Source organism: Ranitomeya imitator, chromosome 1 (assembly GCF_032444005.1).
Source record: "Ranitomeya imitator isolate aRanImi1 chromosome 1, aRanImi1.pri, whole genome shotgun sequence".
Classification (NCBI taxonomy): Eukaryota; Metazoa; Chordata; class Amphibia; order Anura; family Dendrobatidae; genus Ranitomeya; species Ranitomeya imitator.
Window position 1 is genome coordinate 859,357,745 of NC_091282.1, and position 26,928 is coordinate 859,384,672.

At 41.9% G+C, this 26,928-nt stretch overlaps 1 protein-coding gene across 3 annotated transcripts in view; it reads left to right on the plus strand.

The window, feature by feature from the left end:
* Positions 1–26,928, plus strand: part of TNKS (tankyrase) — a 310,108-nt gene that overhangs the window by 191,497 nt on the left and 91,683 nt on the right. For all 3 annotated transcript variants that reach the window (XM_069742119.1, XM_069742100.1, XM_069742109.1), the window contains exons 6-9: positions 17,232–17,326; positions 22,718–22,784; positions 24,643–24,829; positions 26,158–26,279. In XM_069742119.1, coding sequence (XP_069598220.1) covers positions 17,232–17,326; positions 22,718–22,784; positions 24,643–24,829; positions 26,158–26,279 — 471 coding nt within the window. The remainder of the gene's footprint in view (positions 1–17,231; positions 17,327–22,717; positions 22,785–24,642; positions 24,830–26,157; positions 26,280–26,928) is intronic.

Sequence of the window (26,928 nt, forward strand, 5' to 3'; positions counted from 1 at the left end):
GGAGGAATCTCCGGCGTTCGCGTCAGACCTGAAAACTCTAATAAAAAATCAAGTGGAAAGTGCCCTCAAAGGCATTAAAATTCCGAGGAAAAAACATAGATCAGGTCATAAGTCTCCCGAGTCCAGTATAGACGAATCAGAAAACGAGACATCTGACTCTAATGATTCATCGACATCCGAGACCTCCTCACTATCATCGAAGGGGGGACGCAGTTGCTTCCCCATCGAGGAGACAGACGCATTAGTAAAAGCCATCAGAACAACTATGGGTCTGATAGACGAACGCCCTAAAAGAACAGCACAGGACATAATGTTCAGCGGACTAGAACAAAAGAAAAGAAGAGTATTTCCAATAAATGAGAAAATTCATTCTTTGATTAAGAAAGAATGGAAGAAACCGGATAAAAAAGTTCTCTTGACCCCCAAGAGAAAGTACCCGTTCGATGACCCAGCCTGCTCATCCTGGAGCAAGGCACCCAAACTTGATGTGGCCATAGCAAAGGCCTCTAAAAAGTTCGCTCTGCCCTTCGAGGACATGGGCACTCTAAAGGATCCAATGGACAAAAAGGCAGACACCTTCTTAAAAAACTCCTGGGAAGCGGCAGGAGGAGGACTAAAGCCAGCCATCGCAGCCACCTGCACGGCCCGTGCTCTAATGGTATGGCTTGAACATTTGGATTCGCAACTAAAAGAGAAAGTCCCAAGAGAAACAATACAAAAGTCAGTGTCCATGATGAAAGGGGCAGCAGCTTTTCTGGCGGACGCTTCGGTGGACTCAGCAAGATTATCAGCCAGGTCGGCTTCTTTCTCAAACGCCGCAAGACGCGCCCTGTGGCTAAAGTGCTGGCCGGGGGACCTGCAGACAAAGACCAAGCTTTGCTCAATACCTTGCGAAGGTGAATTCCTGTTTGGGTCAACGTTGGACGACATCCTCGACAAAGCAGGAGATAAAAAGAAATCTTTTCCCGAGTTCCCCAACCAGTCATATAGGCGCTCCTTTCGGAACAGAAAGTTCATGCGCAGAAGACCTCCAAAAGGAAATAGACGGATGGGAAGACAGAAGAAACAAAAACAGGGGCTTCTTGTTCAACAAACCCCCCCCTCCAGATAATAAAAAATCCCAATGAAGGTACTCCCCGGGTCGGAGGGAGACTAGCCGAGTTTCTTCCAGCCTGGGAAAGAATTTCAGACAGTCCTTGGATTCTAGGTATTATACGAGAAGGCCTCAAATTCAAATTTCGTGTTCCTCCTGGCAACTCCTTCATGGTAACGCCTCAAAAACAATCACTCGAACAGTCAGCTCTCCAGAAGGAGATTCTGAGCCTAGTCCAGAAAGATGTATTGCAAGAAGTTCCATACCAGGAAAGAGGCACAGGGTTCTATTCTCCTCTCTTCCTCCGAAAAAAACCGGACGGATCATACAGAACGATCATAAATCTCAAAAAACTAACCAGTTTCCTGGAGATACAACATTTCAAAATGGAGACAATAAAATCTTGCGTGAGAATACTCTTTCCTTTTGTGTTTCATGACTGTTCTAGATTTACGAGACGCATATTACCATGTGCCCATCCACAGAGATTACCAAAAATATCTCAGACTGGCAGTAAATATCCAGGGGGAAGTAAAACACTTCCAATTCCGGGCTCTCCCCTTCGGGATAGCTATCGCTCCTCGGGTATTCACAAAAATAATGTCAGAGGTAATGGCTCACATACGGGAACAGAATATCTTAATAGTTCCCTATCTAGACGACCTACTCGTGGTAGGGAACTCATTTCAACACTGCGAACAACAGTTGAATCTGGTCATAGCCTCTCTGTCGAGTCTAGGGTGGCTGCTAAACATACCCAAGTCCAAAATGGTGCCATCCCAGGTACAGGAGTACTTGGGGATAGTCCTAGACTCGATCACGCAGACATGCTATCTTCCTCAGGAGAAAGTACAAAAAATGACACAGGCAGTGTTACAGCTGACGGTATCCCCAGTCACCACTCCGAGGAGAGCAATGTCCCTCCTGGGCTCTATGACTGCCTGCATTCCGGCAGTTCAGTGGGCACAACTTCATTCCCGGGATCTACAATGGGAGACTTTAAATTTAGGCATATCTCTGCACGGAAATTTAGACGGGCAGTTAAGTATTTCTCCAAACACGATACACTCCCTAGCATGGTGGGCAGACCCAGGGAATCTAACGAAAAGGGGTTCCTTGGGCGCTACCGACGGAGAAGATTCTAACGACTGATGCAAGCCCCTGGGGCTGGGGAGCACATATAGGCGATCAAGTGGCACAGGGGAGTTGAAACAAAAGTCAAGAGCTAGACTCTTCCAACATGAAAGAACTGCTAGCGGTAAAACTGGCCCTAACACACTTTCTATATCTCCTTCACGGTTATCATGTAAAGGTCTTTTCGGACAACCAGGTAGTGGTTGCATATCTAAATCACCAAGGGGGAACCAGGTGTCGAGCTCTGATGGAGGTAACCCAATCCATCTTCCACATAGCGGAACACAGTCTAAAGTCCTTGACAGCTCTCCACTTAAAAGGCTCCGAAAACCAAACTGCAGACTTCCTGAGCAGAACATGCTTAAAGCAGGGAGAGTGGGAGCTAAACCAATCGGTCTTCGATCAGATCGTGAATCTCTGGGGCCTACCAGTAATAGACCTATTCGCGAACAGTCAAAACCGCAAAGTAAAAACATTCTGCTCAATCGATCCCCGGGGGAACCCTGTAGCTCTAGACGCATTGACAATTCCTTGGAACTATCACCTTGCCTATGCGTTCCCCCCAATGTCACTCATCCCCTTAGTGCTGAGGAAAATTCGGGAGGAGGGGACTACAGTGATACTAATAGCGCCATTCAAGTCCATGGGTTCTACCAGACACGCCGAAACTTCTGTCCCAGGGTCCAGTATTTCACCCCAATGTAAAAAATTTACACATGACAGCGTGGCTTTTGAAAGGAGGTTGCTGAGGGACAAAGGGTTCTCTCCTAACTTGGTGTCCACTCTATTACAAAGTAGAAAACCCGTAACCACTAGAATATATGGGAAAGTGTGGAAAAAATTCATGTCAGTATCGGGGGCAGACCCGTCTGGGGAAGTTCCTATAAGGAAAGTCCTTGAATTTTTACAGAAAGGTCTGGAAAGAGGGTTGGCTACAAGCACTCTAAAGGTTCAGGTAGCAGCCTTGGCAGCACTGTATAATTATGATCTGGCCAGAAATCGTTGGGTCATGCGATTTATTAAAGCCTCATCTAGGTCCAGACCCATTCCTCTCCACAACTCTCCCCCATGGGATCTAAACCTTGTATTAAACGCTCTAACCAAACCTCCCTTTGAGCCCCTGACAGAAGTTCCTTTAAAGATCTTATCTCTAAAAACCACACTCCTAGTGGCCCTAACCTCAGCTCGTCGTGTCAGCGATATACAAGCGTTATCTTCATGCCCGCCCTTTACTCAGATACTTGATGACAGAGTCATTCTAAAAACTGACCCGGCTTATCTCCCTAAAATAGCGTCACAGTTTCACAGAACGCAAGAAATTTCTTTACCCTCCTTTTGTCCCAACCCTAAAAATGAGGGGGAAAAAACACTGCATACCCTAGACGTAAAAAGATGTCTGGTCCAATATCTATCAGCCACTAGGGAGTGCAGGAAGGATAGGGATCTGTTTGTCTGCTTCCAGGGTCCACGCAAAGGACAAAAAGCATCGAAAGCCACGTTAGCAAGATGGATAAGAGACGCCATCGCCCTATCCTACTCATCCTGTGGGACAGCTATCCCAGAGAACATAAAAGCTCACTCGACCAGAGCAGTGGCATCATCCTGGGCGGAGAGAGCTGGCGCTTCAATACAACAGATATGTAGAGCGGCCACTTGGTCTTCCCAGTCTACATTTTTCAAGCATTACCGCTTAGACTTGACCTCCTCTGATCCTACCTTTGGGCGAAGGGTTCTAGAGGCAGTGGTCCCTCCCTAATAGCTCTATCTATTCAAATCTCTCCGTGGTGCCATCATGGGGATAGAGAAAATGGTAGTTACCTGCCGATAACGGTATTTCTCTGATCCCATGATGGCACCCGTATATTCCCTCCCTTTTCACACACAGGTGTGCACTTGATAATGTACTACTAATTAGTTTTAGTCACGGTGCCTCTGTTAAGTTAAATAGGTTAAGTTTAATTTGTACAAATATTGAGTTGCAGCTGAAGTTCTGTATAAGGCTCTGTAATCCAACTGATGTGGGAGAGAGGTACGCCCTTTTTCATCTGTAGGTTTCCTGTCCCTGGGGGCGGACCCCTCTCTCCGTGGTGCCATCATGGGATCAGAGAAATACCGTTATCGGCAGGTAACTACCATTTTATTAACCATTTCGTACTATTGGATTAATAATGGATAGGTGTCATAATTGATGCCTCTCCATTATTAACCTGGCTTAATATCACCTTACAATAGCAAGGTGACATTAACCTTTCATTACCCCATATCCCACCACTACAGGGCAGTAGGAAGAGAGAGGCTAAGTGCCAGAATAGGCGCATCTTACAGATGTACCTTTCCTGGGGTGGCTGGGGCAGATGTTTTTAGCCAGGAAGAGGGGGTCCTATAACCATGGTCCTTCTCTAGGCTATTAATATTTGCCCTCAGTCACTGGCTTTCCCACTCTGGCGGAGAAAATTGCACGGGAGCCCGCAACAATTTTTCCCAGGATTTAACCCCTTAATTGAATAGCTAGAGAGCCCAAATTTGACACAAAGACTCTTCTTACATTACTAAAGAGGAATATGTAATAAAAGAAGGGATATGAGATGGTTTACTGTATGTAAACCATGTCTCATATCCTGTCGGGTTTGTGAAGTAGATAGGGAAGAGCCGGCAATTGAATTACCGGCTTTTCTGCTATCTAGCGCTGAATTAAAAAAAAAAAAAAAAAAATTATATATATATATATATATATATATATATATATATATATATATATATATATATATATATATATATATATATATATATATATATATATATATATATATACACACATATATATGTATATACATATACATACAGTGGGGCAAAAAAGTATTTAGTCAGTCAGCAATAGTGCAAGTTCCACCACTTAAAAAGATGAGAGGCGTCTGTAATTTACATCATAGGTAGACCTCAACTATGGGAGACAAACTGAGAAAAAAAAATCCAGAAAATCACATTGTCTGTTTTTTTAACAATTTATTTGCATATTATGGTGGAAAATAAGTATTTGGTCAGAAACAAACAATCAAGATTTCTGGCTCTCACAGACCTGTAACTTCTTCTTTAAGAGTCTCCTCTTTCCTCCACTCATTACCTGTAGTAATGGCACCTGTTTAAACTTGTTATCAGTATAAAAAGACACCTGTGCACACCCTCAAACAGTCTGACTCCAAACTCCACAATGGTGAAGACCAAAGAGCTGTCAAAGGACACCAGAAACAAAATTGTAGCCCTGCACCAGGCTGGGAAGACTGAATCTGCAATAGCCAACCAGCTTGGAGTGAAGAAATCAACAGTGGGAGCAATAATTAGAAAATGGAAGACATACAAGACCACTGATAATCTCCCTCGATCTGGGGCTCCACGCAAAATCCCACCCCGTGGGGTCAGAATGATCACAAGAACGGTGAGCAAAAATCCCAGAACCACGCGGGGGGACCTAGTGAATGAACTGCAGAGAGCTGGGACCAATGTAACAAGGCCTACCATAAGTAACACACTACGCCACCATGGACTCAGATCCTGCAGTGCCAGACGTGTCCCACTGCTTAAGCCAGTACATGTCCGGGCCCGTCTGAAGTTTGCTAGAGAGCATTTGGATGATCCAGAGGAGTTTTGGGAGAATGTCCTATGGTCTGATGAAACCAAACTGGAACTGTTTGGTAGAAACACAACTTGTCGTGTTTGGAGGAAAAAGAATACTGAGTTGCATCCATCAAACACCATACCTACTGTAAAGCATGGTGGTGGAAACATCATGCTTTGGGGCTGTTTCTCTGCAAAGGGGCCAGGATGACTGATCCGGGTACATGAAAGAATGAATGGGGCCATGTATCGTGAGATTTTGAGTGCAAACCTCCTTCCATCAGCAAGGGCATTGAAGATGAAACGTGGCTGGGTCTTTCAACATGACAATGATCCAAAGCACACCGCCAGGGCAACAAAGGAGTGGCTTCGTAAGAAGCATTTCAAGGTCCTGGAGTGGCCTAGCCAGTCTCCAGATCTCAACCCTATAGAAAACCTTTGGAGGGAGTTGAAAGTCCGTGTTGCCAAGCGAAAAGCCAAAAACATCAGTGCTCTAGAGGAGATCTGCATGGAGGAATGGGCTAACATACCAACAACAGTGTGTGGCAACCTTGTGAAGACTTGCAAAAAACGTTTGACCTCTGTCATTGCCAACAAAGGATATATTACAAAGTATTGAGTTTAAATTTTGTTTCTGACCAAATACTTATTTTCCACCATAATATGCAAATAAAATGTTAAAAAACAGACAATGTGATTTTCTGGATTTTTATTTCTCAGTTTGTCTCCCATAGTTAAGGTCTACCTATGATGTAAATTACAGACGCCTCTCCTCTTTTTAAGTGGTGGAACTTGCACTATTGCTGACTGACTAAATACTTTTTTGCCCCACTGTGTGTGTGTATATATATATCTATATCTATATATATATATATATCTATATATATATATATATATATATATATATATATATATATATATATATATATATATATATATATATATATATATATATATATATATATCTCTATATATATATATATATATATATATATCTATATATATATATATATATATATCTCTATATATCTCTATATATCTCTATATATATCTATATATATCTATATATATCTATATATCTCTATATATATCTATATATATATATATATATATATATATATATATATATATATATGTATTTGATGGTGGCCCGATTCTAACGCATCGGGTATTCTAGAATATGCATGTCCACGTAGTATATAGCACAGCCATGTAGTATATTGCCCAGCCCACGTAGTATATAGCAATGTGGGCATCATATCCCTGTTAAAAAAAAAAATTTGAATAAAAAATAGTTATATACTCACCTTCCGGAGCCCCCAGATCCAAGCGAAGCGGTTACCGACGCCTTCCCCCCGCGCTCCGGTCTCAAGAGTGCATTGCGGTCTCGCGAGATGACGTAGCGGTCTCGCGAGACCGCTACGTCATCTCGCGAGATCGCAGCATGGACCGGTTACCGGAGCGTCGCGAGCGGGAAAGGCCTGTTGTGGATCCGAGGGGCCGACGGACAGTGAGTATATAACGATTTTTTATTTTTTTAATTATTGTTAACATTAGATCTTTTTACTATTGATGCCGCATAGGCAGCATCAATAGTAAAACATTTGGTCACACAGGGTTAATAGCAGCGTTAACCAAGTGCGTTACACCGCGGTCGGTTAACGCTGCGATTAACCCTGTGTGAGCACTGACTGGAGGGGAGTTTGGAGGGGGCACTGACTGCGGGGAGGAAGGAGTGGCCATGTTGCCGCCGGACTGTGCCCTTTGCTGATTGGTCGCGGCAAATCAGCGACTTGGATTTCCATGGCAGACAGAGGCCGTGACCAATGAATATCCATGACAGACAGAAGGACAGACGGAAGTGACCCTTAGACAATAATAATAATAATGTGTGTGTGTGTGTATATATATATATATATATATATATATATATATATATATATATATATATATATATATATATATGTGTGTGTTTTTAAGAATATTTGAGCCGATGGATCCATGATATGTCCATTTTGCAAGCCTTCGAGAAAAAATCGCCGTATGGAAGCCATACAGCTGACACACGGATAAATTTGTGCGTGACAATCGCATGCTTGCATTGAATATGGAACAGTGTTTTGGGACAATTACTGCGTATTACGGCCGTAAAAAACGGACCGTATTTACTTACGCCTAGTGTGACGCCGGCCTAACTAAATGCCGCTGTCAAACGCTGACAGAGGCATTTAACAACCGCTTACGGCCGGATGGCTGGAAATGTGCTTGCTGGTGACCCCATCACGTGATCGTCGGCATGACAACCAGAGGTTTCCTGAAGACCTCTATGGTTGTTGATGTCAGATTGCTATGAGCGCCACCCTGTGGTCGGCGCTCATAGCAATGCAGTAATTCTACAAAGAGGCGATCTGAACATTGCCTCTATGTAGCAGAGGCGATCGAGTTGTGGCAGCTTCGAGCCTTCCATGGAGGCAATTGCAGCATGCCAAAATTTTATTTTTAAAAACTTTTTTTTTTTTATAGTTTAAATCACCTCCCTTTCGCTGCATTTAAAATAAAACAATTAAAAAAATCAAACCTACACATATTTGGAATCGCCCAATCTATCAATAAAAAAACGATTAAACTGATCGCTAAATGGCGCAGTGAGAAAAAGTCAAAGGGCCAGAATTACGTTTTTTTTTAGTCGCCGCGACATTGCATTAAAATGCAATAACTGGGATCAAAAGAACATATCTGCACCAAAATGGTATCTTTAAAAATGTCAGCTCGGCACACAAAAAATAAGCTCTCACCTGATCCGAGATCATGAAAAATGGATACAATACGGGTATTGGAAAATGGCGCAATTTTTTTAATTATTTTTAGCGAAGTTTGGAGGTTTTTTGTACCACTTAGATAAAAGAGAACTTAGACATGTTTGGTGTCTATGAACTCGCAATGACCTGGAGAATCAAAATTGCATTGCAGTTTTAGCATTTAGTGAACCTAGCAAAAAAGCCAAACAAAAAACTAGTGTGGGATTGCACTTTTTTTGCAATTTCACCGCAACAAAATAGTATCATTAAAAATGTCAGCTCGGCATGCAAAGAATATGCCCTCACCCAACCCGAGATCATAAAAAAATGGAGACACAATGGGTATCGGAAAATGGCACAATTTTTAACAAAGTTTGGAATTTTTTTCACCACTTAGATAAACAAGCACCTAGACATGTTTGGTGTCTATGAACTCGTAATGACCTAGAGAATCATAATGGCAGTTTTAGCAATCTTCCAGTACACGATACCAATGATGTCGTTCAAAACTACAACTTGTCCCGCAAAAAACAAGCCCTCACATGGCCATATTGACGGAAAAATAAAAAAAGTTATGGCTCTGGGAAGGAGGGGAGTGAGAAACGATAACGCAAAACTGAAAAAAGCTGGGGTCATGAAGGGGTTAAAAAGCAATTTTCCCCAGAAAATGCTGATTTGTCATATGATTGTCAGCTTGTTTACTATCACAATAGTCATCCAATGTAAATCCAGTTTAAGGCTAGGCTTTGTAGCTCTACCAATAGTCTACTTGTAGAGTGCATGTAAATTAATGTATTTGTTTTTAGTGCAGCTCTAGCTCCATAGATCAATCAGTAGCACCGTCGAACGTCTTCGTGTAGCCCTAGCTTTATCCAGAACTTACTCGATGACATACCGTACCTGCTCAGAAACCTCTCCCGACATAGTGTACATTTCCAAAACCTGGTTAATACGTGGTTATTAACCCTTTCACTACTTTGGGATTTTTCATTTCTGTGTTTTTGTTTTTTTGCCCTTTCTTCCCAGTGCCATAACTTTCCGTCAATATCAATAAGAGCACCACCCGGCGTTCATAGGAGAGCTGCATTCACAAGCATGGAGGGCTCCTGCAGATTCCCGACTGTAAAGCCAACCCAACGGTGCCCCTCGATCATGTGACTGGGGCTTTGATGGGCGGGGTTTGTGACACGCTTCCGGTAAGCGCAAGTTGAATGCCACTGTCAGAGCGGCATTTAACATGTTAACAGCTGCGGGACGATCGTGATTCCACGAGTGGCTGTTAGGGGCACATGACAGCTGATGAAATCAGCCGTCATGGGCCATGTCAGATGTGTGCTCGGCATCGGAGCTTGCATCAAATGCCGACAGATGACCTATGACATACCTATACGTCATAGTTTGTGAAAGGGTTAAAGGCAGCATGGCTGGAATCCAGAACGTGTTGCTACATGTAGCTAGAAGGTCATGCATCAGTAGTGACTGATCTATATATCCATTTAAGGGAATTGAATAAATCTAACATTTAACACTTCACAATCATCTGAAATGAATTTTATGAAGCCACTCTACACATTGTTAGTGGGAAAATGACCCCTATGTTCTCTGCAGTATTTATACAAGACTGTTTTGTTTTTTCATGTAGCATGTAGCATGTAGATAAAACTGTATAGACATTTGTATCCCCTGTTCACCTCCACCATTCATTTATAAGTGAAAGGAAATCTGTTAGCAGGTTTTTGCTATGTAATCTGAAAGCAGCATAATGTAGGGGCAGAGACCCTGATTCCAGCGGTGCCACTTTGTTTGCTGGATGCAGAAGTGTTGATTAAATCCGTTTTCTCTGCTGTAGTTCTAGCAGAGCTCGGAATGCTGAACTGTGTATAATTCCCACTACACCGCTGATTAGCAGCTTTGTCAATGTACAGTATACACAGAAAGCTGCCAATCCGCATTGGGGTTTGGGTGGTCTAGGAGGAATGATAAAATGCTGATTTTATTGAAGCAGCAAAACCGCCTGCATTAAGGCTATGTGCACATGTTCAGGATTTCTTGCAGAAAATTCCTGAGAAAAACCTGAAATTTTCTGCAAGAAATCTGCATGCGGTTTTTGCCGCGTTTTTGGTGCGTTTGATGCGTTTTTTTTCCGGACATTTCCCAATGCATTTTATAGTGGGAAATCCGCAAAAAAAAACCCCGCAAAATTAATGAACATGCTGCGTTTTTTACCGCGATGCGTTTTTTTCTATAGTGGGAAATCCGCAAAAAAAAGCAAAATCAATGAACATGCTGCATTTTTTTTGCGGAAAAAAACGCATCATGTGCTCAAAACATGCGGAATTCATTCTAAATGATGGGATGCATATTGTATGCGGTTTTATTGCGGTTTTATAGCGTTTTTATCGCACAAAAAAAAAACGCGAAAAATCAGCAACGTGTGCACACAGCCTAAAGGTACCTTCACACTCAGCGACGCTGCAGCGATACCGACAACGATCCGGATCGCTGCAGCGTCGCTGTTTGGTCGCTGGAGAGCTGTCACACAGACCGCTCTCCAGCGACCAACGATCCCGAGGTCCCCGGGTAACCAGGGTAAACATCAGGTTACTAAGCGCAGGGCCGCGCTTAGTAACCCGATGTTTACCCTGGTTACCAGTGAAGACATCGCTGGATCGGTGTCACACACGCCGATCCAGCGATGTCTGCAGGGAGTCCAGCGACCAAATAAAGTTCTGGACTTTCCTCAGCGACCAACGATCTCCCAGCAGGGGCCTGATCGTTGGTCGCTGTCACACAGAACGATTTCCTTAACGATATCGTTGCTACGTCACAAAAAGCTACGATATCGTTAACGATATCGTTATGTGTGAAGGTACCTTAAGAGTCTCAGACTTTATATCACACTGCTCTCGGATTAAGTAGCAAATAAACTTTTCTGTAAAGGTAAGCTGTCAGCAGGATGTGCACAGTAACCTACAGACAGTGCCAGGTTGGTCCCTGGGTGTGATGACCGTCGGAACAGTAGTGTGTGAAGGATTGAGGTCCTTGTGCACGATAGATGCTCTAGAGGCCATTGTGCAGTGTCTACCTCCAGCAGGATCTTCTGTTACTAAGCAGCAGTCCAAGAGATTGAGGCTGCTGTGGAAACAGTGTGGTTAAAAAGGATATTCATTTGGGAATTTCCATTAAATACGAGATCATTTCACATGAGCTAAAGCACCAAAACGGGTTACCCAAAGGTTGTCGCAACAGGGTCCTAAAAATAATAGAGTGTAAAACATATCTGAGATGTAAAGGCTGTCAGCTCCAGAATCCATGGCAGATGGTGTCAGTATGGTTGTATCCACAGCTGAGGAAACAGGAATCTGTTGTCTTCAGCTCAACACATACAAGCCTCTAGCAAAAACTGACTCCTATGCAAGCTGGAAACTGCGAATCTGCTAATATGGATTTCATGTTGGAAACCAAATGGCCCAGATTGCTCTGTACGAGATGACGAGTAACAGGCCGTCACTTCAGTGTCATCATTCTTAATGTGGTGAAGTGTTGATCCGAGGTTTGTACCGTTTGTGCATCAGAATTTATTTTTTATTTTTTTAGTGTTGAGATGACCCTACTGCCCTCTTAACCCCTTTCTGACCTCGGACGGGATAGTACGTCCGAGGTCAGATCCCCTGCTTTGATGCGGGCTCCGGCGGTGAGCCCGCATCAAAGCCGGGACATGTCAGCTGTTTTGAACAGCTGACATGTGTCCGTAATAGGCGCGAGCAGAATCGCGATTCACCCGCCACTATTAACTAGTTAAATGCCGCTGTCAAACGCAGACAGCGGCATTTAACGTCATTTCCGGCCGCCCAGCCAGAAGCGGTAGTCATCGCCGACCCCCATCACATGATCGGAGGTCGGCGATGCTTCAGAATGGTAACCATAGAGGTCCTTGAGACCTCTTTGGTTACTGATCGCCGGCAGCTTTGAGCGCCACCCTGTGGTCGGCGCTCACAGCACACCTGCAATTGTGCTACATAGCAGCGATCAGCAGATCGCTGCTATGTAGCAGACGCGATCGTGCTGTGCCTCCCATGGAGGCTATTGAAGCATGGCAAAAGTAAAAAAAAAAATGAAAAAAATATAAAAGTTTAAATCACCCCCCTTTCGCCCCAATCAAAATAAATCAATAAAAAAAAAATCAAGTCTACACATATTTGGTATCGCCGCGCTCAGAATCGCCCGATCTATCAACAAAAAAAAGCATTAACCTGATCGCTAAACAGCGTAGCGAGAAAAAAATTTGAAACGCCAGAATTACGTTTTTTTGGTCGCCGCAACATTGCATTAAAATGCAATAACGGGCGATCAAAAGAACGTATCTGCAGCAAAATGCTATCATTATAAACGTCATCTCGGCACGCAAAAAATAAGCCCTCAACCGACCCCTGATCATGAAAAATGGAGACGCTATGGGTATCGGAAAATGGCGCAATTTTGTTTTTTTATAGCAAAGTTTGGAATTTTTTTTCACCACTCAGGTAAAAAATAACCTAGACATGTTAGGTGTCTATGAACTCGTACTGACCTGGAGAATCATAATGTCAGGTCCGTTTTAGCATTTAGTTAACCTAGCAAAAAAGCCAGACAAAAAACAAGTGTGGGATTGCACTTTTTTTGCAATTTCACCGCACTTGGAATTTTTTTCCCGTTTTCTAGTACACGACATGCTAAAACCAATGATGTCGTTCAAAAGTACAACTCGTCCCGCAAAAAATAAGCTCTCACATGGCCAAATTGATGGAAAAATAAAAAAGTTATGGCTCTGGGAAGGAGAGGAGTGAAAAACGAACACGGAAAAACAAAAAATCCCAAGGTCATGAAGGGGTTAAAGGGGCACACATTAACACATTATCATCGCTGTCCCCGATGGGGCTCACTATCTTGAATCCCTATCGGTATGTCTTTGGACTGTGGGAGGAAACCGGAGAACCCGGAGGAAACCCACGCAAACACGGCAAGGACATACAAACTCCTTGCAGTTGTTATCCTTGGTGGGATTTGAACCCAAGGCTGCAGTGCTAACCACTGAGCCACCGTGTTGCCCTAGTCTGCAGATCCGAAAAAATAGCTTTATTATAATTAGACAGGGTGGTCCAGTCCAAAGGGGAGTCTCTGTTTCTGATCTGGTGCCTCGGCTCTCCTTGGAATTGCCGTCCCCCTTCCCTGTTTCGTGTGGATGATGCGTCCTACGTCATCCCCCTGTGTTCTCCATTGCACACTTCTATCAGCCCTGCTGAGGACAGAGCGAAGTACTGTAGTGGGCATGCGGCAGGAAGGGCCAAAGAGCGCTGATGACCCGGACGTCGTAAAGCCCACCCATGTGCTCTAAGTTACCTCCTTCCATGAAGAGGAGACGCTCATCGGACTATGCTGCCCCATCTTGAAGTATAATAAAAGCTGTTTTTTGGGACCTGCAGACAGGATTGGGGACTTTTTACAGCATTCCATTATGCAGTAAAAAAATGCCCTCATGGTGATGGCCAGACTTTATATGGGAAAAGCCTGCTGACAGGTTCCCTTGAAAGAATATGTTGACTTGTTTTCAGAAGTAATTAGTGACGCGAGTGGTGGGAAAGTCCTTGTATACATGTGGCATCAGGAGACGTTATAATCCAACTCTAGGGAGATATCATTTTCACAAAATCTCTAGTTTTCTGGAAGGTTTAGATCCCTATACTGCTGGTTAGGGGTCACAATAACACTGTGATGGTCTTTCCAAAGCTCTTAAGCAGAGTAGATATGCCAAATAAATTCTCTTATCTAGAATGTCATTCTTCTGAAATTTGATGTGCTCATGAGGGAAAATTAAAGCTGTCGTCTAAAGGAATGGCTCAAAATGTGACGGCTGATGTCAGTGAGCCGTATCAATATCCTTCTGCTGCTTTCTTCCTGCAGGATGGAAATGCACGCAGTGACGCTACTGTAGATCTTTATCCTTGAGTCACCTTTATGATTCTGTACTGTGATGAATCTTGATAAGCTTACAGGTTTTAGATGCTCACAGTATGTACACAATATAACAATGCTACGCATAAGTTAATATTGAAGGTGTGATGTAAAGCCAAAAATGCAAATAATGGTATGTGCTGGCTGCGTATTTACCAATGTAGCAGATAACAAGCTTGTAGCCCCATTCATGAAACGACTTGTATGCGTGATATTGATGAGGGATTTTTATTTTGATGGCCATTCATGGAAACGCCACCAGTCTAGGAAAATTTAAAGCCTCAAATGAGTTAGCCTTTATGTCTACATTCCCAAATATGGCTTTTTGAGTGATTGAAAACTTACGAAGACTGTCCTTAATGTCTCCTGATCACTTGTATAAAGGGTTATTCTCAAGTTTTGAAGTGGTCCATTATCTAATGGCTAGATAACTTCCAACTGCTAGGACCCCACCGGTCTTGAGTGGTGGTGGATCATACACGTACTGCCTTTCCATTAGTTCTTAATTGGACAGCCGAAGATAGCAGAATGCTAAATTATTTATGGATAAGGGAATAACTTCCAAACTTGAGGATACCCCTTTTAATGTTATCTTGTGCTTTTGAAGCCTTTTTAAGACTAATTAGTTTTGTAACCTTGGTTCCCATACAGCCTGCAACTTAAAACGGACTTGTGACTCTACAAGATTATTTGTATACTTATCCATGGTTTTTTTTTAAACTCTTAATTGGAATCAATGTGCAGTGTTGGGGAACACTCACAGAAAGGTTTTCTTTGGAGTGGATCCTCTTTAAAGTCCTCAGAAAACTCTTCAGAAACTCTTCATTTGAACATCAAAGTGGATTTCTCATGAATAGGAAATGCTCAATCTTTTTTTTTTTTTTCTTTAATCATGTATATAAACTAGTGAGTGGGTCTTCATGTTGCTTCGGCTCCAAAATATAAATAAATACATAAGAAACTAGGTCAGATAGCCGTATTTTCTGTGTAAGTTCAGGTACCTGGCATACAACCTAAGACCATTTCTTCATCCACACAAGGTTTCCTGTGACCATTTTTACTTTTCCATGTCCCATGTCCATAACTGGCTGTTATATACAGGCCATTTACTTTTAGAAAACCACGTATCAATGTAGATTTGGGTGGGTGGTTTAACTGTAAAGTTTCAGTGTATTTTATTTATGATTCATCTGAACAAGGGAAGAAAAAAAAATCACGAGCAAGTTATATAAGAAAAATTAGACATTGCGGGTGGGTGTTAGGCTGTCGCATACATACTTTCCAATTAACAGTATTCTTTACAAACTTCAGTGAAGATACTCCCACGTATATTTCAAAGTCTAGTCCACAGCTCGTCATGTTTTCGTGCTTATTCTCCTTGTAAGACACCACAATATAAGGGGAGTAGGGGAACATCTTGGAGAATAGTATTTTCTTCCATCTATTGAGTTGGAGAGTGAAGCTTTGTATTCTAGCAGACCTCATTCCCTCATCTACAATGAGCATCATTAAATGCCCAATATACTAGCCGAAAATACAAGCTAAGGCAGCAGTAGTTCGCGACGGTCATTTTAAGCAAAATCCGTTACCAGGTTTTTGCCATTTAATCTGAGAACCCCATAACATAGAGCAAGACAGCCTGAATCCAGCGATGTATCATTTTAGTTTGTGCATTGGAGTTTCTATGAAATTAGCGTACACTAGGACGAGGTCTCGCATGCAGTCCAGACCAGCTAATCGAAATACATTCATTTTAGGCAAAATTTTCCATAGATGCACGAACAATGCGTTGTAAGCAACCCCTTGTGGTTAAGGATAGCTTTATCTGACAAATGCCTAATCCAAATATTTATAAGGGCTACATACATGGTATAATAGCAATATAAAGTGCAGTGCAACTACTATACAGCAATGCAAATGGAGATAATTGAATGCTATCCGCAAAACCAGCTGTTGAGGCTCAGACCGAACACATCCCAAATATTTGTTGACTTTCATTGTGATTTATTACTTTGCAATATGCGATTCTAGTTCGGAATATATTGTAGTTTATTTTATATCCATTGAATTATTTTAATGAAGATGATGGTGATAAAGCATTGCCTAAAGTAAATCTGGTCCATTTACAATATAATGGTTTTCGGCATACTCAGGCAGAGATGATGGCATTTAAGACAAGGAGAGGAAATTAATTGAAGTTGTTACTTTATTGAAATTAATACAATTAGAAAAGTATAGCAAAAATTCAGCAACTTTTTTTTTTTTTTTTCTTTTTTTTTTTAGCAAAAATGCCACATATAGTGAGAACAAATTTCAATAAAATGGCTGGGTCTCCTATGCTCATACGCCTTTTAAGTTCTCAAAGATCTTCCTGCAAGCTTTTAATTTTCATACTTAGAAGTATCACCAATTGAGCTGCCTCTATCAAGAAAAAAAATAATTCATTTATAGTTCACTCCAGCAGTTAGAACAGTGGACGTTAATTTTTTTTTAAAGTAAAGTAATGACTAAAATTATTTTTTTTCATGACATACACTTAACTCAAAGTCTCATTATATCTGTAAGGTTTTGCATATTCATGTATTTTTCCTTTTTCTTTCTAGTCCACACCGTTACACTTGGCAGCTGGATATAACAGAGTTCGAATTGTCCAGCTGCTGCTTCAGCATGGTGCTGATGTACATGCAAAGGATAAAGGGTAAGTACAAGTGTGAGGTTTTCTGTTTTGTTTGCTAATAGTATAACTTTATTGTGAAAGGGGTATCCTTAAATTAGGAAGTTATCCCCCATCCATGGTATAGAGACTGTGGGAGACTGACTGCTGATGTCTCCACACAACATCGATCCAGGTAGCTGGGGTACTGAAGAGCCGTGCATGAATGGAGCCATGGTTCATCAGTCTTAATAGGACTGCTAATAATAATCTTTATTTTTATATAGCGCTAACATATTCCACAGCGCTTTACAGTTTGCACATCACTGTCCCCGTTGGGGCTCACAATCTAAATTCCCTATCTGTATGTCTTTGGAATGTGGGAGGAAACCAGAGTGCCCGGAGGAAACCCACGCAAACACCGGGAGAACATACAAACTCTTTGCAGATGTTGTCCTTGGTGGGATTTGAACCCAGGGCTGCAAGGCTGCTGTGCTAACCACTGCGCCACTGTGCTGCCCTAAGATTGCTGCTTAAGACTGCTTAAGATTGCCAAGCGCAGCACTCAGCTGGTTCCATTAGAATGAATGGCACGACGGTGCGCATGATCATCCTCCACTCTATTCACATGGGGCTCTTCAGAGCACTGGTTCTCGAGATTGGTGGGGCCCCAGCATTTGGAATTCAATTGATTGGAAGGTATCACCTTTCTCATGGATACCTCTTTAAAACCTTTCCTGCTGGAGCTATTTTGAGCTGCACTTTTATGTTTATTTTCTCCCAATTCTTCAAGAGCTGTAACTTGTTTATTTTATGAACAACATATACGTTTGAAAGACACCATTGACTTTACCCTAAAATGTGTTTACCTCCTTACCTTAATGATCAGATTGCCTGTATGTAGCAGAAATGACACCGGACGGCGCTCATAGCAATCTGCCTATGACGACCGTAGAGGTCTGCTTTAGATCTCTGGTTGTCATGTCAACCCATCGATGACCTGCGATGATGTGACGAGGTCACCGATGGGTGGGATTTCCGGCGCTTTCACAGAAGCGCGGGTGGATCGCGATTCTACCCGCGGCTGTTGCGGGCACATGTTGAACTCGATCGCAGCATTCTGGGAGCAAGCAGAGGGAAGACAGCCCCTCTGCGCTTGAGTCAGAGACCCTGTGATGTCATTGCATTGCCCAATTGTTGCCATGGTCACCCGATGTCGTCATGACTAGATCTGGGCCACCAGAGCTAGCAAAGTTGCTAGATCATGCGCAGTGCATGATCAGTAACTTTGTCGGTCAGTGCAGCACTGACATTTTGCTCCTGCATCCCCATGGTATATAAGCGATCAGCCTGTAAAAAATTAAAGTCCCTAAGTGAGATAAAGTAACAAAAAAAAGTAAAAAAAATTGTAAAAATATATATATATAAAAAAAATAATCAAAATGTATTATAATGATATATATCAATGGGGCGGTCTTTTTAAAATAAGTTAAAATATACACATACACAGTACAGACCAAAGGTTTGGACACACCTTCTCATTTAAAGATTTTTCTGTATTTTCATGACTATGAAAATTGTACATTCACACTGAAGGCATCAAAACTATGAATTAACGCATGTGGAATTATATACTTAACAAAAAAGTGTGAAACAACTGAAATTATGTTATATTCATGTGTTATATTCTAGGCTCTTCAAAGTAGCCACCTTTTGCTTTGATGACTGCTTTTCACACTCTTGGCATTCTCTTGATGAGCTTCAAGAGGTACTCACTGGGAATGGTCTTCCAACAATCTTGAAGGAGTTCCCAGAGATGCTTAGCACTTGTTGGCCCTTTTGCCTTCACTCTGCGGTACAGCTCACCCCAAACCATCTCGATTGGGTCCAGGTCTGGTGACTGTGGAGGCCAGGTCATCTGGCGTAGCACCCCATCACTCTCCTTCTTGGTCAAATAGCCCTTACACAGCCTGGAGGTGTGTTTGGGGTCATTGTCCTGTTGGAAAATAAATGATGGTCCAACTAAACGCAACCCTGATGGAATAGCATGCCGCTGAAAGATACTGTGGTAGCCATGCTGGTTCAGTATGCCTTCAATTTGGAATAAATCCCCAACATTGTCACCAGCAAAGCACCCCCACATCATCACACCTCTTCCTCCATGCTTCACGGTGGGAACCAGGCATGTAGAGTCCATCCGTTCACTTTTTCTGTGTCGCACAAAGACATGGTGGTTGGAACCAAAGATCTCATTTGAACTCATCAGACCAAAGCACAGATTTCCACTGGTCTAATGTCCATTCCTTGTGTTCTTTAGCCCAAACAAGGCTTTTCTGCTTGTTGCCTGTCCTTAGCAGTGGTTTCCTAGCAGCTATTTTACCATGAAGGCCTGCTGCACAAAGTCTCCTCTTAACAGTTGTTGTAAAGATGTGTCTGCTGCTAGGCTCCATGTGGCGTTGACCTGGTCTCCTATCTGAGCTGCTGTTAACCTGAGATTTCTGAGGCTGGTGACTCGGATAAACTTATCCTCAGAAGCAGAGGTGACTCTTGGTCTTCCTTTCCTGGGGCGGTCCTCATGTAAGCCAGTTTCTTTGTAGCACTTGATGGTTTTTGCAACTGCACTTCGGGACACTTTCCTAGTTTTCCCAATTTTTCGGACTGACTGACCTTCATTTCTTAAAGTAATGATGGCCACTCGTTTTTCTTTACTTAGCTGCTTTTTTCTTGCCATAATACAAATTCTAACAGTCTATTCAGTAGGACTATCAGCTGTGTATCCACCAGACTTCTGCACAACACAACTGATGGTCCCAACCCCATTTATAAGGCAAGAAATCCCACTTATTAAATCTGACACGGCACACCTGTGAAGTGAAAGCCATTCCCGGTGACTACCTCTTGAAGCTCATCAAGAGAATGCCACGAGTGTGCAAAGCGGTCATCAAAGCAAAAGGTGGCTACTTTGAAGAACCTAGAATATAAGACATAATTTCAGTTGTTTCACACTTTGAAAAGTACAAAAAAATCTTTTTATGAGAATGGGTGTCCAAATGTTTGGTCTGTAAAATATATATATATATATATATATATATATATATATATATATATATATATATATATATATATATATATATATTTATATATTTAGTACACACATATATACAATAAGAGTACACATATTTGGTATCGCTGCATCCATAATGACCCGACTTATGAAACTAACCCACTAGTTCACCCCTCAAGTGAACACCATCAAAAAAAATAAAACGCTTTATCAACAAAGTGGAATGAAACGCGATAAAAAAGACGAATATAAATATAGTACTGCTGAAAAAAAAACAAGAAAGAAGCCATCAGACAGCTCTGTGAGCCGAAAAACAAGTTATAGTTCTTAGAATAAAGCGATGCAAAAATATTTTTTTCTATAAAGGTTTTTGTGTACAAACGCCAAATATATATATATAAAAAAACAATATAAATGGATATCACTATAATTGTACTGACCCGAAGAAAAATGCTGCAGTATCAATTTTACCACACGCGGAGCGACATAACCCCCACCCTCTCACCAAATATTCCTGAATTGCTGTTTTTTGTTCATTCTGCCTTCCAAAAATCGGAGCAGAAAGATATAAAAAAAATCATGTGTCTCAAAATGGTACCAATAAAAAGCTCAACTCTTCCTGAGTTTAGCTTCCTAAGTTGAGCCCTCACATGACTCTGTGGGACAAAACATGGAAAAATTATAGCTGTCAAAATATGGCGATGCTAAAACTATTTTTTTGCAATAAAAAAGTTTTTTTAGTGTGACAGCAGCCAAACATAAAAAATCTGGACTATATAAATCTAGTATCGTTGTAATTGCACCGACCAGAAGAACAAATTCGCCTTATCACTTATACTGCAAGAGGAAAGCTTAAAAAATAGAACCAATTCTTCGCCTGCTGCTTTGTTCATTCTGCCTCCCAAAGATTGCAGTAAGGCTTGGCGCACATTTATCCTGCGCTCTGTACTGTGAACTTACACCAGGATTTTCATGTAAAACTCTGAAATACATGATTCAGATGGAACCCCGGTGGAAGATTCCCTGTAATGAGGCAGATACATGCACTGTGGACGCCGTGTGACCTCTGATCCGGCGAAGTTTTTCTTTTTAGTATTGCATAAGTGCCGTCTGCCACAGTTTTGTGCTCTTATGAAAAAAACACTGCTGAACAGAAGCCAGATTGAGTCCAGTGTAACTGCTGCCTCTTTATAGTGAATGGATCCCTAGGGGGTTTCATCTGAATCAAGTCTCTTAGAGATTTAGATGGAAATCCAGATGTAAGTGCTCAGCATAGAGTGCCGGATAAATGTGATCCCAAACGTTATGTAAAATGTTTCCAATAAAAGCTTCAACTCAATCCACAAAAAAAGCAAGCCCCCACTCAGGTCTGTCATCTGTCATCCTTGCACCTCAAAAGAAATTCTGCAAATTCTACGCTCCCAAATTCAAATGCCTCCCTCCCTTCTGAGCTCCACAGTGTACCTAAACCGCATATAGCGTCCACATGTTTGGCATTTCTAAAGCGATGAGATCCCACCTAACTTACAGGTGCATGTCTCCAAAAGCAAGAGCTGGGCATAGCGTACTAGTCACTACAACGGCAGTTTGCAGTTTTCACTCAGCAACATCCACCGCTGTCTGTTTCTGGAAAAGACCAATGGAGTCAAAATGATCACTACACCTGTAGGTAAATTCCCAAAGGCGTATAATTTCCTAACTGGGGTGACTTGTGGGGGGGGCCACTGCGAAACCTGCAAACCACTGACCTGATATTGATGACCGATGCCTGGGACAACCCTTTTACACCTTGGTAAAAAAGCTGCACATCCAGCCTTGGTGGATGAGAGACAGGGCACATGCACGACCACCGCTCTCTTCATTCCCCATGGGGCTGCTGGAGAAAGCTGGCACACTGCGGCAGTCCCATAGAGAATGTACAGAGCAGAAGACATTGCATGCTGCCTGTCCGTTCTATTAGTGGTAAAAATGGCTTGTTTTGCTGATTGGTGGGGTTCTCCATGGTCTCACCGTTACTGATCTAGTAGTTATCACTAATCCAGTGGTTGTTTCATACAACCCCTTTAATCATTGTGTTATATTAAGGTTAAAATGTCTATTTATTGGGTCAAGCCATAATCTGTGTATGGATCTTCCTGATGTGCATGCAAGGGGGCGAACCGAGGTATTCCCACCTCAATTTCCCCAGAGCACTGAGAATGGCCACATTTTACTAGTGGATAGAAAATAACAAAGAATGTGCTGTTGTGAAAGGCTCGTGGGGGTATCACTCGAAGTAGAGGGGGTGTAATAAGAGCCATGACTAACACATTTCTCTTATCGTAGCTGTTATTACTATGCTGTACTCATATGTGGTGTTGTTTCCTCTCCAGCGGGCTGGTGCCTCTGCATAATGCTTGTTCCTATGGACACTTTGAAGTAACAGAATTATTACTTAAGGTTGGTGATTGATTCTGCATGACTTCTGATGGCGTATAGCTGCTGTGTTTACTTATACTTTTCCAATATCTTGTAAACTACTACCTTATTTAGCTATTTTAACCATATCAACAAAAAAAGCACATTGGACAACTGCCGTATTTTTTAGAGCAACACACCAGCACCACACGTGCAATGCTTTACATGTGAAAAATTAATATTACTGACCTGACAAAAAAGAGAATAGTATCCCCTGAGAGGTGAAAATACAGCAGGTGTTAGCTGCTTTTATGATTATTGGTATACAACCCATCCTGGCCGTTTAACAGAGGGAGGGGACTCGCTGTTTAATCCCTTTCGCACCCAGAGATTGTGTGGTCCCGATGGTTGCCATGATAGTCAGAGGTAAAGTAATAGCCTCAGGATGTGTCGGCTACAGTGGACTCGTAAAACTTTAGCAACATTTTAGTAGAACAAAATGAAAAAGTGAAAATTCCTGTGAAGAAAGGGTTAGCAAACTGCCAGTAGTTTTGAATCTATTGAGGGGTGCTGTATGTAAAATGGTATAAATTTGGGGGGTTGTCCAACACAAAGTCACTTCAAAACTGAATAGGTCTGTAAAAAAATGTAAGTTTTGTAAAAATTTGTTTAAAAAAAAAAAAAATGAGGCTAAACTTTTTAAACCCTTTTAACATAATAGGGCATTTGAAAAGCATGCTGAAGAAAAATAGACAGATGTTAAATGTTATTTCACTATTTTGTGTACTATAATTACTAAATTTAAGTATATTTGGCAATTATAGCTTAAAAATTGCAATTTTTTTTATTTTTGTAAAATCTGACGTTTTCATGACTAAGCCCAAATAATATCGACCCAAGTTTACCAGTACCAAAGTACAATGTGCAAAAAATTGTTGTAGAATCAATGGGATATGGTGAAAAATTCAGAAACTTAAAGGGAAACTGTCACCCCTAAAATCAAAGGTGAGCTTAACCCACCAGCATCAGGGGCTTATCTACAGCATTCTGGAATGCTGTAGATAAGCCCCCGATGTATCCTGAAAGATGAGAAAAAGAGGTTAGATTATACTCACCTAGGGGCGGTCCCGGTACGATGGGCATCGCGGTCCGGGGCCTCCCATCTTCTTACGATGATGTCCTCTTCTTGTATTCACGCTGCGGCTCCAGCGCAAGCATACTATGTCTGCCCTGTTGAGGGCAGAGCAAAGTACTGCAGTGCGCAGGTGCCAGGCCTCTCTGACCTTTCCCGGTGCCTGCGCACTGCAGTACTTTCCTCTGCCCTCAACAGGGCAGACATTGTATGCTTGCGCTGGAGCCTCAGCGTGAATACAAGAAGAGGACGTCATCGTAAGAAGATGGGAGGCCACGGACCAGACCGCGACGCCCATTGGACCGGACAGGCAGCGGGACCGCCCTGGGTGAGTATACTCTAACCTCTTTTTCTCATCTTTCAGGTTACATCGGGGGCTTATCTACAGCATTGCAGAATGCTGTAGATTAGCCCCTGATGCTGGTGGGCTTAGCTCACCTTAGATTTTGGGGGTGACAGGTTCCCTTTCAAGGATCAAATTTGAAATATTTGGTGTGGTCACAAAATGGTTAAAGGGTTATTCTCCTCTCAATCAAATCTGCAGGGTAAATTCAGGTCTTACTCTGCTTGCTTGTCTGTTTTAAGAACTTCAGCGCATGTGAATGAAGAGAGTAAACTATGCAGTCGCCTGTCTTCACTATGATCATGTTTGGTCTGCTTGTTCTGTTCATTTTCAGTGCCTTTTGAGTTGGGCAATATGGAATTGCCATCTGTTTTGAGATTTGTCTGTTTAGTTTTGTGAAGAAAAATGTTGGTCTTTTTTTTCAGCATGGAGCTTGCGTCAACGCTATGGATCTCTGGCAGTTTACACCATTACATGAGGCTGCATCAAAGAATCGGGTTGAAGTTTGCTCTCTGCTGTTGAGCCATGGCGCAGATCCAACACTAGTCAATTGCCATGGAAAAAGTGCAGTGGACATGGCCCCTACTCCAGAGCTCAAGGAGAGATTAACGTGTAAGTGGTATCAGGAATAATCTCAAAGTTTTTCTTTATTTTCAGCTTTTATTTATGTTCGGTTCCAAAGCCATGCTTACAATTTCTGTCCTTTTTAAAGAGAATCTGTAGCGCATGATAACTGCTTAAACTAAATGCAGGCACTTGGTGCATCATGGCATGGTCAAACCTTTAAATGCACCTTCCTACTCGCTTGTTCTCCCTCTATCTCCACTCGCCCCTTTCTTAGATTGGCAGCTCTGGTTTTATAGAGCCAAAGAAGGATGGTGATACATGGAAAAATAACCAGCTGTGAAGGTGCACTTAAACAAATGTCCCTGCCATGAAGCACCACTGCCTGTACTTGGTTTAAACAGTCATTACATGCTGTGACTACCTCCCTTTAGTATTTCTGGCTTGTATAGAGAAATGTGGGAAAATGTTCCAAGCTTAGATGTTTTCATATGTAAGGAAAGGCTTCTGTCTTGCCACCCTACCCCACAGGCCAGACGTCTGAAGAACACTGGAAATAGTTCACACATGCAGTATACAACCAGTATTTTGCAGAAATTCCTGCAGCTCCGTTAATGTCGCTGTAAGCTTATTGGCAGCTTCCCAAAGTTTCTTCTGGTCTTTTCATCAATTTTTGATAGAGATCTTGTTCTAGGTGATGTCACCCTTTTGCCAAATTTAAGTCCCTTTTTGATGACCGTCTTCAGTTTTTCATGGTATATTGAATTCCTTGGAAATTGTTTTGTGCTTTTCTTCTGACGGATAACTTTCAACAATGGGATCCCTTTGCTGTGTTGTTAACTGATTATGGACCATGGCTTTTGTGGTAAATTGTAGCTACGAAAATGTCAGAATCCTTGTAAATGTTGGTAGTTGTGGACGCACTACTATTTAACATAAATGTGATTTGATCATTTTGAACACAACCACATCCCAATAAAGAGGTTGTTCACACTTATCCAACGTCATTATTATAGTTGCTATTAGTAGTTTCAACTTAAAAATTATTTGTTGTTCTCAATGGACATTTTATGGGTGATATTAAAGGTAGATAAAGTTCTGAAATGATTTTTCTTGGTATGATTTTTTTTTCACATGACAGAGAATCTGTCCTGTCATTTTAACATGAGAAGGTAGACTTTTTCTATCTTTTGTATATTGTTGAACCTCTTAAATGATACGATTCCTATGAGTCCTATTTATCATATCTGGACTGTAATTTCATACATTCTTCATGTCTTAATACTTTATCAAAGCCATAATAAGTCTACTTTTATTATGAGATTGATTATTTCCAATCGGAAGCTGTTCACTAAGTCAATCTATCTGAATTGCAGATGAATTCAAAGGACATTCTCTACTGCAGGCTGCCAGGGAGGCAGACCTGGCCAAAGTGAAGAAGTCCCTTGCTTTGGAGATCATCAATTTCAAGCAGCCACAGTCACACGAGACTGCACTGGTGAGAACAATTGGCTTTGGCTCTACCTGTTGGTGGAAAGATTGCATTATTTCAACTTTCTTGCATAAAAATTACCATTTGTTAGTTTGAACCTAAATAACCTTTATGAAGCTTGACATTCCATTTCATACTTAACTTGGATATCACCGTAACTAGTATGACTGACTGGTATTAGTCACAATTGTTAACCGCATTGCTAGGAGAGTTTATTTCATGGAGTTCAGCTGTATTTGTACCTAACGATTGTTTCAGTATAATCTTCAGTGTTATCAGGCCGGAGATGAGCACTCGTTCGAGTGAAATGATCAGCGCAAAAGATCATTGTTCTCAGGGGTGCATCGCACTTTGTGACCTATGACCGTCTATGCTTACTGAGCTTTCACAGATTGTTCAGTGCGCATCAGTTATTCATGGTCTGTCTGTATAGACTTTTGCAAGTCTTCTGTGGTGTCTGATTAAGCCCCAGATTAAATTGCCGTGTTGGCACTTTGTGATAAGTGGGTATTGGTTTGCCATTTGGGCACTCTGTCTCTAAAAGGTTCACCATCACATCTTAATATGAGAAATTGATTGACTAATGCAACATATGAACAATGTTTATTCTATTCCTTTTGGTGATTTGTGCATTGTACTACCCAAGCGAAAGTTT